The 14,353-nt window shown below is 41.2% G+C and overlaps 2 protein-coding genes across 2 annotated transcripts in view; both read left to right on the top strand.

Annotated features, from left to right (window-relative positions):
* Positions 1-5,633, top strand: part of rgs7a (regulator of G protein signaling 7a) — a 46,524-nt gene extending 40,891 nt beyond the window's left edge. The window contains exons 9-16 of the mRNA XM_070840664.1: positions 710-784; positions 954-1,052; positions 1,346-1,407; positions 1,873-1,983; positions 2,114-2,239; positions 4,128-4,314; positions 4,486-4,575; positions 5,613-5,633. Coding sequence (XP_070696765.1) covers positions 710-784; positions 954-1,052; positions 1,346-1,407; positions 1,873-1,983; positions 2,114-2,239; positions 4,128-4,314; positions 4,486-4,575; positions 5,613-5,633 — 771 coding nt within the window. The remainder of the gene's footprint in view (positions 1-709; positions 785-953; positions 1,053-1,345; positions 1,408-1,872; positions 1,984-2,113; positions 2,240-4,127; positions 4,315-4,485; positions 4,576-5,612) is intronic.
* Positions 5,634-7,533: 1,900 nt separating this feature from the next.
* grem2a (gremlin 2, DAN family BMP antagonist a) lies at positions 7,534-14,056 on the top strand. The gene is made up of 2 exons (XM_070840767.1): positions 7,534-7,902; positions 13,240-14,056. The coding sequence occupies exon 2, from the start codon at positions 13,241-13,243 to the stop codon at positions 13,817-13,819; it is 579 nt and encodes a 192-aa protein (XP_070696868.1). The 5' UTR covers positions 7,534-7,902; position 13,240; the 3' UTR covers positions 13,820-14,056.
* Positions 14,057-14,353: the final 297 nt, after the last annotated feature.

Raw genomic sequence — 14,353 nt, forward strand, 5'->3', positions numbered from 1 at the left:
ACAAGCACTTCATAGATTTATACATATATACATGAGCCTCCTGATTCTCGTGACATATAAATGGTGCAAAGGGTGGAACACACAGTAAATCCTCCGTTGTGTATTCCTCTGCCACACACATGAAATGCCACATCAATAACTGTCACAACACATCAGCTTCACTACTGCTCTTTACCTTGTTCATACACACTTGCTTAGCATTAGCATTTAGTTTCTCCCTGAGGTTATAAGGTCTCCTCTGCTGAATTTCTTTGAAAGCTACTGCTCCATGCTTAATTGGAAAATAAGTTCAATTTATGCGTCCTTGGAGCAACATAATCAATATTAATTCGAATTTCACAGTAATGCCGTCAAGCTACTTAGCTTTGTTCTAGTGGAAGAAACCTAGATTAGACCACTTGTTCAATCAGCCAGAATTTGCACATTAAAACTCTGATTTCCCGCTGGTTTACTTGCTAGAATTGGCACATTCCATGTTTAATTAACCAGCATCTGACATATTGTCCTGAAGACTTCCCGGAATCACTTCACACCCCAGCTAAGCATATTGGATTTGATAAACTGAATTTCATATGATGTTGGCGAAATTGCACATTTGCGGCATCGACCTAGAGGGCAAAGCCTAAACGAAACTAGTTAAAGTTGTAAAAATTAAATTCAAGATGAATCACCTCATCATTCTCTTATTTTCTCCTCACTGTTCTCATAGCCTGGATGTGTGAATACGACAGAAGTCGACATAAAGAAGTCCTCCAGAATGAAAAATCCCCACAAAACCAGAAAGGTACAGTGCAACTTCCCACTGATGTACCTTTCTTTTAAGGTCAGGTTTGATAACACTGGAACACAGACATGAACAGACAGGCTTATTGTTCCTCACTGTGCCTGTCAGCCACTGTAAGGCTACTACGATTGATAGTTCTCTTCTATTTTCATGTTTTTTGTCGTCTCAGTCTGTGTATGGGCTGCAGAATGATATCCGTACCCACAGCCCAACCCACACCCCCGCCCCAGAGGTCAAGCAGCCCACAGAAGAAGAACTGCAGGAACAGGTTAGGCCCTTGGATGGCGCACTACTAATGATAGGATCTTAATCGACTTAAACATCAATTCTAGGACTCTAAATGTAGTTGTAGTTCTTATTTCAACTGTAATTTTATAATTACATCATTTTTGGTGTGATTTTAATAAAACTGACATGACATAACTGAGCAATAAGTAGTTCAGAGTGTAAAGTGCTCGCATAAAGTCATGCAGTTGGTATGTAAATATACTTGTAAACCAACAATCTCTTGTGAATTCATGGAGACTGATGTGAGCTCATTGTTCCCTGCTATGATTTCAGATCACCTTTTGGCAATTGCAATTAGACAGGCATCGACTGAAAATGTCCAAAGTGGCTGAGAGGTGAGCGATGTCTTTGTGCCTTTATTCAGTTTAGCCATCGATCTGTTTATTGAGCCTTTAAACGGGCTAACATGGTGTGGAATTAAGAGCTCCGTTGACCTTGAGGAGTGATTGGCCCCAGACAATACCTTCAGTGAGCATCAGTACTGACGATACCAGATACTGAATGGCACACAAGGTGTCGATTTGTCATTTCCTCCACTGAATAGAGAGGCGCACTCAGCAAAGAGTTCTCTAGCCTTGTGTCTAAATCCCTTTTGTCAGGTTCTGCTTTTATTTCAAATTGAAGTATTTTTTCTCAAAAGAATTTCACTTCTCCCTCTGACAAATAAACAACTCATTCACGAATATAATTTTACCAGACGTGATAACTAGTTTATAGTAAAGGTCTAATTTCCACCAGTGATACAAATTGATGTCATTCATATGCTCACTGTTATTTCTCCCCCAAAAAAAACAAAACAGCTTGCTGGGCTACACAGAGCAGTATGTTGAATACGACCCCTTCCTCACGCCTCCAGATCCATCCAACCCGTGGATCTCAGATGACACCACGCTCTGGGAGCTCGAAGCCAGGTGGGTACTACACATCTCCAGAGAATAAAGTTGGACCCATAGATGGATACACAGATCGGTTGATATATTTGGTTGCACGCATACTTCACCTGCGAAAGATATTCCTGCATTTTTGTGTGTCCTCCTCCAGTAAGGAGCCAGGCCAGCAGAGGGTAAAGAGGTGGGCTTTTGGCATCGATGAGGTTCTCAAAGATCCTGTTGGGAGAGAGCAGTTCCTCAAGTTCCTGGAGTCTGAGTTCAGCTCAGAGAATCTCAGGTACACAATGTCATACACTTCCTACACACCATCACACGCATACACACAAAATACTTGTTCTTGTGTCTTATGAGAATATTCTATTGCTTAAATTAATTTCTTGGAGGCTTGACCTAACCTCAAAACCTCCAATCTATATTTTTGACAACATGAATATGAAGTATATTTCCATGCATGAGAAGAGAGTTTGACCCAAATTAAATCATATTTTGTTTTCAGCTGAATATCATTGAAAATGTGGAACTGTTTTACTGCCTTTTAATCAGCGTATTTAAACACCTGTCAACAGTGGTAAAAGAGTTACTTAGGTCCTTAAGTAAAAGTGGTAATATAACCATGTAAAAATACTCGGTATCAAGTAAAAGTTCAACATTAAAAACATCCATCCATCCACGGAGAGAACATGTAGGCTGCAGCCAGCCAGCAGGCTCGAGTTGGAAGCTTTCTTGCTGTGAGGCAACAGTGCTCACCACCGCACCACATTAAAAATATACAAAAGTATCTTCATCAGTAGTTAAGGAGCATTTTATTGTTTGTAGTTGATAGAAACAGACATACACATTCAACATATGTTTGAATATGTATTAGATGATCATATATTTAGTATGTAATAACTTAATCTGTAAGGCAACTACAGCTGTCAAATATTAGTACTGAAAAAGCAAATTTGCCTCTGAAATGTGGTGGAATAAAAAATTCTTTACTACCTCAAAAATTGACTTAATTTACTTTCCACCACTGCCTTTAAACTATATAGCAGGCAGGAAAGCAGGATCCAGTCATGTGTTTTGATATGGATTATGGACTGTGGCTCTAACTGTAACTGCTACACGCCTAAGCTCAACCTTTACAGTTGCCTAAATATTCCCAAAATAAGTATTTAAGGCTAAGGCTTTAGGATAAGGCTTTTGTTCCCACATGGGTCCCAACAATGTGACTGAGTGAACAGATATTTGCCACCACAATGTGATTAATACAAGCACACACACACACACACACAAACACAAATGAAATGCTCACATCCACTAAAGGAAACACTCACAGAAACACTGTGCATTGCAGCATTGCAGGACGCCCACTGCAGATGTCCATATGGTTAGACTGATGATGAGAGACATGATTTTAAATGAGTTTCTACTGTCTGTACAAATGCTCACATGATTATCAGTTCATTCCCACATGAACATCATGTATGTAAGACATCACTTATCACTGTTATTACTACTGTCGCTGCTTCCTCACAACTGTAAGGAGTAACCAATGATATTATTCAGTCAAAGCAGGGTGAGCTGGTGCATGCAGCTTTTTAAAAATATGCCGTGGATAGAATAACACAGGTGGGCAGGAATATTATGTTAATCTGTTTATTCATGGTAACAGGAATACTGCAGAGTATCAAAGGTGCATGTGAACAGCTAAATATGAATATGAATATCCACTGTGCTTCATGGTTCCTCTGCTCCCTCTGATGGTAAATGCCAGTATTGTTTCTAAAACTGATAATGTGGTCCCTTTACTTATATTACTATTATAATTTAATATCTCTGTCAGTTGAACATTATTTTAGCTTTCCAGTAATTGAATTCATCGATATTTTAACCTTATTAAGCTTAACTTTTCAAAATTAAACTTAAACTTTGAAATTCCTGTTGCAGTTGCTGCTAAACTTTTCCTACCACACATTTTTTCTCCTTTGTGATGTCAAGATGAAGGACCACATTCATTAATGTACTGTGTGTAAAAAGATAAATTTGAATTTTTATCATTGCTAACCATTTTGCCATTGTCACTTTTTACTTAATTAACTATTAGCTGTGCTACTTCCAATTTGTAGTACAGAGCCACTGTATTAACAGGCAGCTGTCTTAATGTTAACTTTGGTCTGTAGGTTCTGGCTAGCAGTCCAAGAACTAAAGAAGCGTCCCATCAGAGAAGTACCAACTCGGGTTCAGGAGATCTGGCAAGAGTTTCTGGCCCCCGGAGCACCCAGTGCTATTAACGTGGACTCAAAGAGCTACGACAAAACCACCCAGAATGTCAAAGACCCTGGACGCTATGCCTTTGAGGATGCACAGGTTCAAATGATACAAATACATTAACTTACATCCATAGCTAATTTCTGTAGGAGTTTATGTACAATTTTACACTGCAAGTATAGAAAGGTTTGCTGTGTTTGTGGTGGTCAATGGATTATTGCATTTTATGATTTCTATTCAGAACTGTCTGTCTGTCTGTTTCAACATCAGGAACACATCTACAAGTTGATGAAGAGTGATTCTTACAGCCGTTTCATCCGTTCCAGTGCCTACCAGGAGTTATTACAGGCCAAGAAGAAGGTAACAAACACAACCGCTTCAGTTTGAATGTGAAATGAGCCGCAGAGAAATACATGTAGATAATAGTCCACGCTGAAAACCTTTTATTATTCACACACAAACACTGACTCTTCAGTCTTAGTGATGCTAAAACCTGCCCTCCTGGCGCCCACATTCACGCCTTTTCAAAGTCTGTTAAATCACACTTTAAGCCCTCTCTCAGTGATCCGTCCATGCACAAAGCAAGTGTGGAAATTTAGTTTGTGTTGCACTCACCTGTAGTGACATGTATTCTGCCACGGGGTGCTCACTAAGTACAGATATTTTTGACCACTGAGGGGTAGAAAAATCATAGTAGATTTAGCTTGTTTGGCTTGAGCTGCAGAGGTTGATGTTTGAATTTGCAATTCCTTGAAACTACATGCAGTAATTTGTACTGATGCAAAAATATGGTGCAATGCAATTTCAATTATATATCTCCTACACAAATGTACTGAACTGAAAAAGATAACATTCCTGAATACAGCGATGTATGTGGTTGAGTTGCTCAAAGGCGCAAACCAGGTCAAATCACAGAGCATATCAAACAAAATGGCACCTGCATGCCTGCAATACCAATGCGGAGCAAAGGGAGTGAATGCAACGTATTAACAGAGCCTGCTTCAGGTGGGGATGATGGAGTAGCTGATCAGGACTCCTGTCGTGCTTGTAGAAACCATTATGAACAGCAGAGACACAGAGGCTTTCATAACACGATGAATAACGCAGAATTTCACAGGTGTACTTATGTGCCTAAAACCTACTGTGTCCCTCACTCCTACACTTTCTCTGCTCGTCACTCTGGCAAAGAAGATTTTAGTCTTATAGCTAGAATATCATGTGAATGCAATACATTGGAAGTCTGTTTTGATACATTTAATAATGATGGCCGAGACCTTTTTCTTTACTCTTTTGAGGTACAGCTCTTGTCTGTCTGGCTTGCAAAATGTTATTCTCCACATATGAATTCATATATGCAACCTCCCCACCTCCTTGTTTCGTCTGTTTTGTCCCCGCAGAAAAGTAAGAACTTGTTCTGAAGGCTCTTGCTTCCAGGTAATGTCCAATACAAAATGATGCCTACTGTACATTGTCAGTTATTTTGTCATACCCACTCACATATTCACTTCATTCTCTCTTCTGCCTATCTGTTCCTGCTTCCTCTCTCTTCTCCCAATGCAGGGGAAACCACTAGCATCCAAGAGGCTGACCAGTCGTGTGCCATCATGCTAAAATCAATACCATCTCTCTCTCTGGGACATGGAGAGGGGGACCATCTCATCTCTTCTTCATCATTGTCTGTCCATCCGCTCTTGGCTCAGCCGGGTGATGAGCCGGGCCATCTGTTCGTCTGTTGTCCACCGGATGTTGCATGTCCATGGAGAGGATGTTCCTTCTTCTCTCTCCTCTTACAGTACCTGATATATTTCCAGTATTCTCAGAAAAGAGGCACTGCGGCACTTGTGAGGACAATAACAGACTGGCGGGATGAAAAAAAGTCAAATCCAGTGTTCCAGTTCTTTCCATCATTACTGCTGGATCCGCGCCCCCTCTCTCACTTCCAGCTGAAACAAATGATGTCAGAGAGAAAAAAAGAAAAAAACACATAGAAAAAATATATAAAATGACAACTTAAACTGATAAATCTAACCAGTGTCATTGCTTTACATGATCTGAGGTCACAGATACTTTGTCACGCTATGGGAAGTGTTGTGCAGAATGAATATACAATATATATATATATACATATATATTATGATTATTATTATTATGATTATTTATTGTGCATTTATTTTGCTTTGCAATATTTGATTTCACTACAATAATTAGCACATATGGTTTTCATTGCACTTGTAAAGTCACATTCAGAATTACAAAAATGCTGTCTCCTGTCTTATGTAGAACATAATTCTTTGTTATTCTCTCCTGCATTTATTTTTATACCATATTTAAAGACACTTTTACTTACTTGTATTATTAAAGTTGGCCCTCTATCTGTTACTTTGGCCTGAGCTTCGATTTCTGTTGAACATACAAAGTCAAAGCCACTTTAGCAGTAAAGATTTAGTGTGACATTCATCCTGGGGGGGTTAAAGCATTCAAAAGTAGGGTTTGAATAATGCACTTTTGCTTTGTACCACTAGATGGTGTTAAATTATTTCCTAAAGAAACAATCTGCTTCCCAACAACAACCAGTTCCACAAATCAGCAAAATGCACCAAGGTACTCTGCACACAAATGAAGTTTTGTCATGCAAAAGTGTCATCATCCTCTAGTCTGCTGAAGGGGTTATTGTTCAGACTGAGGTTTTGTAGGGTCTGTTGATGTTTCAGCCCTTTGATGGCAGAAGTGATGGTCAGGATTTTCAGTCTCTGTGCCCAGTGGTCAGCTTAGCAAGAGCCACAAAACAGACAAACATTACTGTCTCAGTTCCATCAAGGAATGTCACTTGTGGCATTTTCAAAGCATCCTGTTAGAGTGTCTGGGTACATACATACAGTGATTTATGGATTGGGGATTATGGGTCATAATGTGATGTGGTCATCATGCCAATGAGAGCATAATATAGGGTTTTTGTAGATCATTGTTTCCTTTTTGTCCTTTATTGTGTATGATGGCAAAATGTCATCCACTTCCTAGAAATGTGAATGCAAATACAAAACACAGGGGACGAGGGAAAGAAAACTTAAAATGGAAAAAAGAAGACAAAGGAAAAGCTGTCATTTTGACAGGTTCGATATTTCATGGATGGGTGAACGGTACAAAAATATCAAAGAAAAATATCCATAGGCAGACAGGAGACAGACAGAGAGAGAGGCAGACTTAGATGAAAGAAGTGAGGGTTGGTTTGATTCACACAATGACCAGGGCCAATAGGATAAACCCTCCCAGTCTTGAGGAGGGAAGGGGGTGGTTGGGATTCAGACTAAGGCAGGCTTTACAGTGAGTCAAACACTCTCAAAGACAGGCTACAGACAGGCTCCACAGCACTAAGATATGGGCTTACTGTGACTGAAACCTGGAGTTTGCCTCTTAAACCTAAAAACAGGCTAGAAAATAAAGTTAGACGGGGAGAGAGCGTAAGAAAGAGATACAACTAGTCCAGGAAGATGGAAAACTGATTGTGTCCAAGACTTTGAATCTCAAGCCGGGGGAAGACGAGGAGAAAGGACAAGCCTGAGGATACTACAGATTATGTTGCCATGGAAACCAAAACCTGGAAGCGGACGCAAGGACCACTGAAGGTGGACAACCTCCCTTGACTGCATCCTCAACAAGTTACTGTCCCGCTGCGCACTGTGGTGAGAGGTACATAAACCATACGCTATGCTTCACTGTGGTAACACCTGTTTAAAAGTTCAACACTCTATTTAAAGGTCAACAGTTTTACCATCTGCAAGAGCGTTTTAAGGATGGTGTAAAATATCAGCTAGCATAACAAATAGTAATTCCAAGTTAATGCCATTTCATTCAAGAGAGTTCTTGATGCAAGATGATACACATGGACGCATAAATTACTCCATTTCAATGGCTGAATTTTCACTTTAAATAACCGGATTTCAGAATACAATAATAAACGTTTGAAGGTGGACATTCTTTGCACCGCATGTGAGGAAAGTTATTGTATAAAAGTAGCATATGTGAAAGTACCATGTACTAACTGGATTTAGGGAGAAAAGTGAGTGTTGGCTCGACATATCCCACGTGAGCATTTCAAAAAAGTGGGCAGTAAGAGACTGGGATAGGGAGACTGAGTGACTCAGTGAGTCTCTGAGTGACTAGGCGCAAACCATGTAATTCGACCAGCAGTGGTTGTACAGCTATTTAGTATTTCTGCCAGGAGTGAGGGTTTGATTCCCACTGGGGCCACCCATAGTAAAAAATATACACCTCCAAGGTACTGTGAGGTGTTCTGGATAAAAGTGTCTTCTAAATTACTATAATTAGTGGCTGGAGGTTCCAGGGAATTAGTGTTGTGAGTGAGAGAATTAGTGCGTGATGACAGTATGTTGTACTGTTGCATCTCACTGAGCTTAAGAGGCAGTTTAGGTTTTCCTGTGAATATGAAAAGGAGAGAATGGGAGATAATGGTGTTAATGTGCATAGTGAACCTGTATTCTGTGTGTACAAAATAATCACTATTCTTTTTCTCACTGCTCATGTGTTTAGCTGTGTGCGTGTCTGTGAATGTTCACGTTTTGGTCATTAATGTATTTGTGTGCAATCATGTGTATACTGATGTGTATCCACGTTGGTGTGTGAATGTGTGTGTATGTGTGTGTGTGTGTGTGTTCCTACAGTGTGCGTGCAGTGAATGGTAGGGAGGTTGCCTTCTGATCCCTCTTACAGCTCCGGTGACTGCACCACCTTGTACAGTCTGCTCTGATGTCAAAGAGGATTTAGCACACAGACACATTGCCGTTTCTTTATCAACAGAAAACACATCATTGTAAACTTCTAAAAATAGTAAAACTGGTGTTTGATAGAAGCCTCAACAACAATCTTAACACGTGAAATTTAAACATGAATAGGTAATAAGAAAACATTAAGGAAAGCGGATTAAAATGGCAGAGCAATGCTGCTTTTTGGCAAATTGTGGCAAATGTCCATTAAAATCAGCCTTTTTGAAGCCAACAGAACATTTATCTTCCTTGTGAGTAAAATGTATCATAAAATAACTAGTTTTAAACCCGTTAACACACAGTGATCTGCTGGTGCACCAGTCACTGTGAACTCACTCTGTGCTGCCAAACATTGAACTTTATTTCAGATTTTAGTGGATGTGAAGATTTCAAAGACACTAATTATGTCTTAATTGATGCTCAAGACATAAAAAATATTGCTATTTGATGGAATGGTAATGCCATCCAAAACATGGAGCCTTGGGCCTGGATACTTCACTCGTAAAAATAATATAGCTTCAATAAAGATCTGGCGCAAGCTGATACAGATTATAAATGTGATGCTGTCAGACAGTGTGAAATAAGACCGTTTCAGTAACCTCAACGCTACTCAAGGAGAAACAGTATGATGTTTACCGATTAAACAAACACATTCCACTTTAAGGGAAAATTGAAGGTGGTGTTAATCACTGCAGCTAAGAAGTGCCATCCTGATCTGAAATGTGAAACCCTGTGCTATCATAGTATCTCTAATTGCCCCTCATCCTCCACTAAAGCACTTAATGTCGCTGAGGCGAAGGAGTTGCCTTACATTCTTGCCAGTACTTAGCTTGGAAAGCATTATATATGGCCTGCTAGTCATTATCGAGATGGATTGTGGTGACAAATGGCTGCCCAAACTGCCTAAAGCAGCCTCCTGGCAATGTTGGCATTAGACACATTTACACAGAAAAGCCCCCAAAAGGACCCCGGCCCCCCCGCAACTGTTAATGAGCCAACTGCCGAGCGCAGTTTGGGAAAATAGAATCCGCAAATGCAGATAATGACATGGTTCCTCTTTGTGTAATTGGCTCCAAGTGAAAACATTTCATTCACCTCTCTTTTGCTCTCTCTTTATATCCTGTGTGTGTGTGTGTGTGTTTGTGTGTTTGAGTCTGTCTGTGTTTGTGTGTGTATATGCACACGTGTGTGGTCACGCATGTGTGTGTGTGTGTGTGCGTGCGTGTACGCAGCTACCCTTGTGTGATTGAGGTTTGAGCTGCACGGTGAATTAAATGCAGTTCTACTGTAATTAACTGCACTTACCAGTCTGTGTGTGAGACTTTCTGACGCACCAATAATTGAGGCATCAGGTTTTGTTTGTTTTAACCTGCCTTTGAAGACATGCTGGGAAGATGTTTCACATGGTTTAGAGGAAGTACATCTGTGTGTGCAATTCTGAATTTCCTGAAATCCTAACCTAAATATCTAACAACTAAATATCTGAAATATTAAACATCAGCAGCTTGGCTGGGGATTTTCATGGCTAATTTTGTTTTTCATTTGGAGATTTGAAAAAAAGACCCATTGTTATCCAGACAAAAAACATTAGCATGGTATTATAATGCCATTCTGAAGAACAAAACATAACAAGTTCCCACTGATGATAATAGTTGTTTTCAAAAAGCCTTGTGTCTAGCTCAGCAGTCTCTCTGCTGTTTGTCTCTGGTATTTGTAATTTCATTAGAGGTCTGAATTTTGGAACCAAGGTCTGCCACAGTTCAGTGAAGCATATCCCCCCAAGTATTTGTGGTTCCTGTAGAACATAAAGTTGTGCTTGTGGACAATATTAGTGTTTAGCAGACATAAAGGTCCGGTTCAGTTCTGTCTCAGCATTAACACACAAAACCACAGTCTCCTTCCGTCTCCGGGACTCTGTGATGATTAGTGCTGTGCGTCAAGGAGAGACAGGCAGATAGAGTGACAGAGAGAGACAGATGGGGAGAGAAAGAAATAGAGAGACAAACAGCTTGTGGAGAGATATATGGTGGTGGGAGGAGGGCATATACTGTGCATGAAGCCCAAGTGGTGTTGGTTTTGTTTCCCAGTAGGTTATCTGTCCCAAATCCCACCATCTCTCTGGCCCCTTTCTCTCTATCTCCCGACCCCGACCACTAACTGCCCACCCGTCCACCTCAGCGCTCCCCCCAAAGCCCCTGGATCCCTAACCCGAAACCGCAATTTGTCCTGCAGCAGAGATTGATGAGCATAGCTTGGCAGGGCCGGCACTATCATACTTAGGCTGAGTTTTGGAGTGGAGAGGGAGCAGGGCTGCTGACTGTATAGACCATCCGTCATGCCCTATGTACACAGTCGGTCAGGTCATCCCTCAAGAGTCCCTGGGGCTTTGGAGACTGTAGCTCACCAGAGAGGGTACCTCTTTAAGCGATGGATAGCAGGAGAATAGAGGAACAGAGAACAAGAGCCTGCATACAGAAGCAGAGTCTGTTCCTCTGACCAGGGGTTCATGCATTTAAATACACAGTCAGCAGGAATGAAACAGAGCAGCTAAAGACAAATGAGACTGTGTTGTACATGGAAGGTAGATCACTGGAAGATGGAGTGGGGTCATGACTCCCTGATGCAGTAGGTGGTGGAAGAACCCAGTGGGAGTCTTTGGTTTAGTTATTCTAACCTTATGATGGGTGTGTGTGTGTGGGCGTGTGTGCTGGCTTGTGTGTGTATGCAAAAGTGTATTCTACAGGAGAAGCACAGATCTGAGATGCAGTGTCCGTCATGATGAAGATATTTGAGGAGTTACAGCATGTTTGGCAAGAAAGAAAAATGTGATACCCTCATTGAAAATAGATTTCAAAAGTATTTGCCTTCAAGACGTCCTCAGATGGGAAAATACTAAATATCAACAGCAGACTTGATTGTAGTGTAGAGCAAATAAATCTGATTTCTGAGTGTACACAAGATCCCAAACCTCCACAGGTTTGATCTTGTAATAAAGAAAGCAAAAAGCAAAAACAGATTCAGGAGATTGGATTTCCACAAATAAGTGTTAAAAAGTGAAGCAGATCTTATGTGTCTAATTCCCAACATATCTCTTGATGTCCTATGCAAAGTGTTATACATTACCACATCTCTTTAAGATGGACAAACAGCTGTTGTCTAGCTTACAAGTGCTGCCTGGATAGTGATATACAGACCTGAGTGCTCGCTCAGCTGCTATGACCTCGGGGTCAAGGGCAGAAAAAAGGAGGCAAAAAACAGAGTGGATTATGATAAAGTAATTTGTTCCATGTCAGACTGAGTTGCAGGTCCAGAAAAGGAAGAAAGGGAACATACAAATTTGCACAGCAAAGAAGAGTCTGTGAATAGGAGCAGCCAGTGGCCTTGAGGCAATTTGGTTCTCTGTCAGAATTTCTGACTTGATGTCATGCAACACTTGTCAAGAGCAACATCTGCTGAAAAGATGCTTGAGTGATGGTCAAAAATGTACTGGCGCGAATACTGGCAGCATGCACACGGTTGGATACTCCATCCTGAAAAGCAGAGAAATAATATCTCCAAATCATACCTTCTTTCTGGTGCTAGCATGATACCGAAGACGCTATGGTGATTATGGACACTATGGGTCATTCTCAGTTCACTTTGCTCCATAGTATATCACCAAAGAGTAGAAGAGTGGACTCCCAAAGGGTACTGTAGAGTTCCCTAACTCTTCCCCTAATAACATGCAGATGGGCCTCTCTAATGCCTGTTTACATATCTGCGGCATAGTTCATGACTAAAGTAAGCAAAGCCCTAATTATTTTACCCGGCGACGGGACCAATAAAATCAACTTCCCCTTCTCGTTATGGGTGTTTAAGTGTATCCTTTGATGGCAGGACTTTGTTTATTTTTGGAAGAGTTGCGTAGCCGAGAGGAAAGCAAATAGAAGTAATGACACAGGGATGCTGACAAATGGGGGCCCTGGTGATGGATTCATTTCCTCAATGATGCCTGGAAGGCTAGACTGTGAAGGTGGTTCAACACGAATTCACATTCACACAATTGCAAGCATGATTGGTCAATATTAATATCATGTTGGCAATTGTACGGCTGTCATGTATCATCACATACTACCTAAATTAGTGTTACACCAGCTTCAGTGTGGATAATTTTAAGATTCTGTTCTTTTGACAACAGATGTTTTGTCCTTCAGAAACAATCTTTTCTATTTAGAAATGTAATGTGTCTCTGTCTTTTTTACAGAATGCTGTGGAAAATAACTATCCCAGTCATACTGGCTGGAGTGCTCTGTATCACTGCAGAGACCAAAAAGCCCCGACCCCAGGGATCCATCCCATCCCCATACAAGACCAAAGGGAACCTGTCCTCAGAACGTCACCACCGGCTACTGCAGCAGAAACCGGAGGTGCTCTCCTCCAGCCGGGAGGCCTTGGTGGTGACAGAGCGCCGCTACCTCCGTAGAGACTGGTGCAAGACCCAACCCCTTCGTCAGACAATCAGCGAGGAGGGCTGCCGCAGCCGCACTGTGGTCAACCGTTTTTGCTACGGCCAGTGTAACTCCTTCTACATCCCCCGCCATATGGGTCCCAGCTCAAGTCAGGGCCAGAATCGAGGCCAATCCTCAGGCTCTGGAAGGAAAAGCCACAATAAGGCCCAGGAGCCGTTCCAGTCCTGCTCCTTCTGCAGGCCACACCGCATCACACAGCTCACAGTGCAGCTAGACTGCCCAGACCTGCAGCCCCCCTTCAGACACCGTAAGGTGCAGAGGGTCAAACAGTGTCGCTGCATGTCTGTGGATGTGAATGGGAATGGGAAACTGTGAAGGAGGACCACAAGGGTCTTTAAATACTGAAATGACATTATGAGTCTTGTCAAAAGCAGGATCTGACAAACTTCGCCAAACAAGGACTGGCTTCACGTTGAACTGTTCCGCATCATGGCTTGTCCAACAATGAAATAACATGAAACATGGAACTGGTATTTTTAAACAAAGGCTTAACATTGATTTAATCAGAGACAAGAAGTTGTGTTGGCAAGCAAATGCTGTTGAAAGAGAATGATTCAACAGCCAATTTTCAACATTAAACAAGTTTTTCCTCTGTTATGTCAAAACAGTCATATCTACCTGGTTATTTGTCATTAGATTCCTTTGCGATAAAAGGAGTCCGAGTTAATTTGACGCGTTTTTCTGCAGGTGGATCAAGAATAATTACAGTTTGCCAGCAATGTTTTTACCTGTATGAGATGTTGACTGTGTTTTACAAGTATTGTATCCGTTATCCTGTGTCCTTTCCTCAAATTCTATGATGTCTCACATGACAAGGCAAAGATTTAAAGAAACATGAAGTAACATAGC

Source organism: Pempheris klunzingeri, chromosome 12 (assembly GCF_042242105.1).
Source record: "Pempheris klunzingeri isolate RE-2024b chromosome 12, fPemKlu1.hap1, whole genome shotgun sequence".
Lineage (NCBI taxonomy): Eukaryota > Metazoa > Chordata > Actinopteri > Acropomatiformes > Pempheridae > Pempheris > Pempheris klunzingeri.

Bases quoted from the DNA above. Each gene is read 5' to 3' on its own strand.
- grem2a (XM_070840767.1), top strand. From the start codon at position 13,241: ATGCTGTGGAAAATAACTATCCCAGTCATACTGGCTGGAGTGCTCTGT.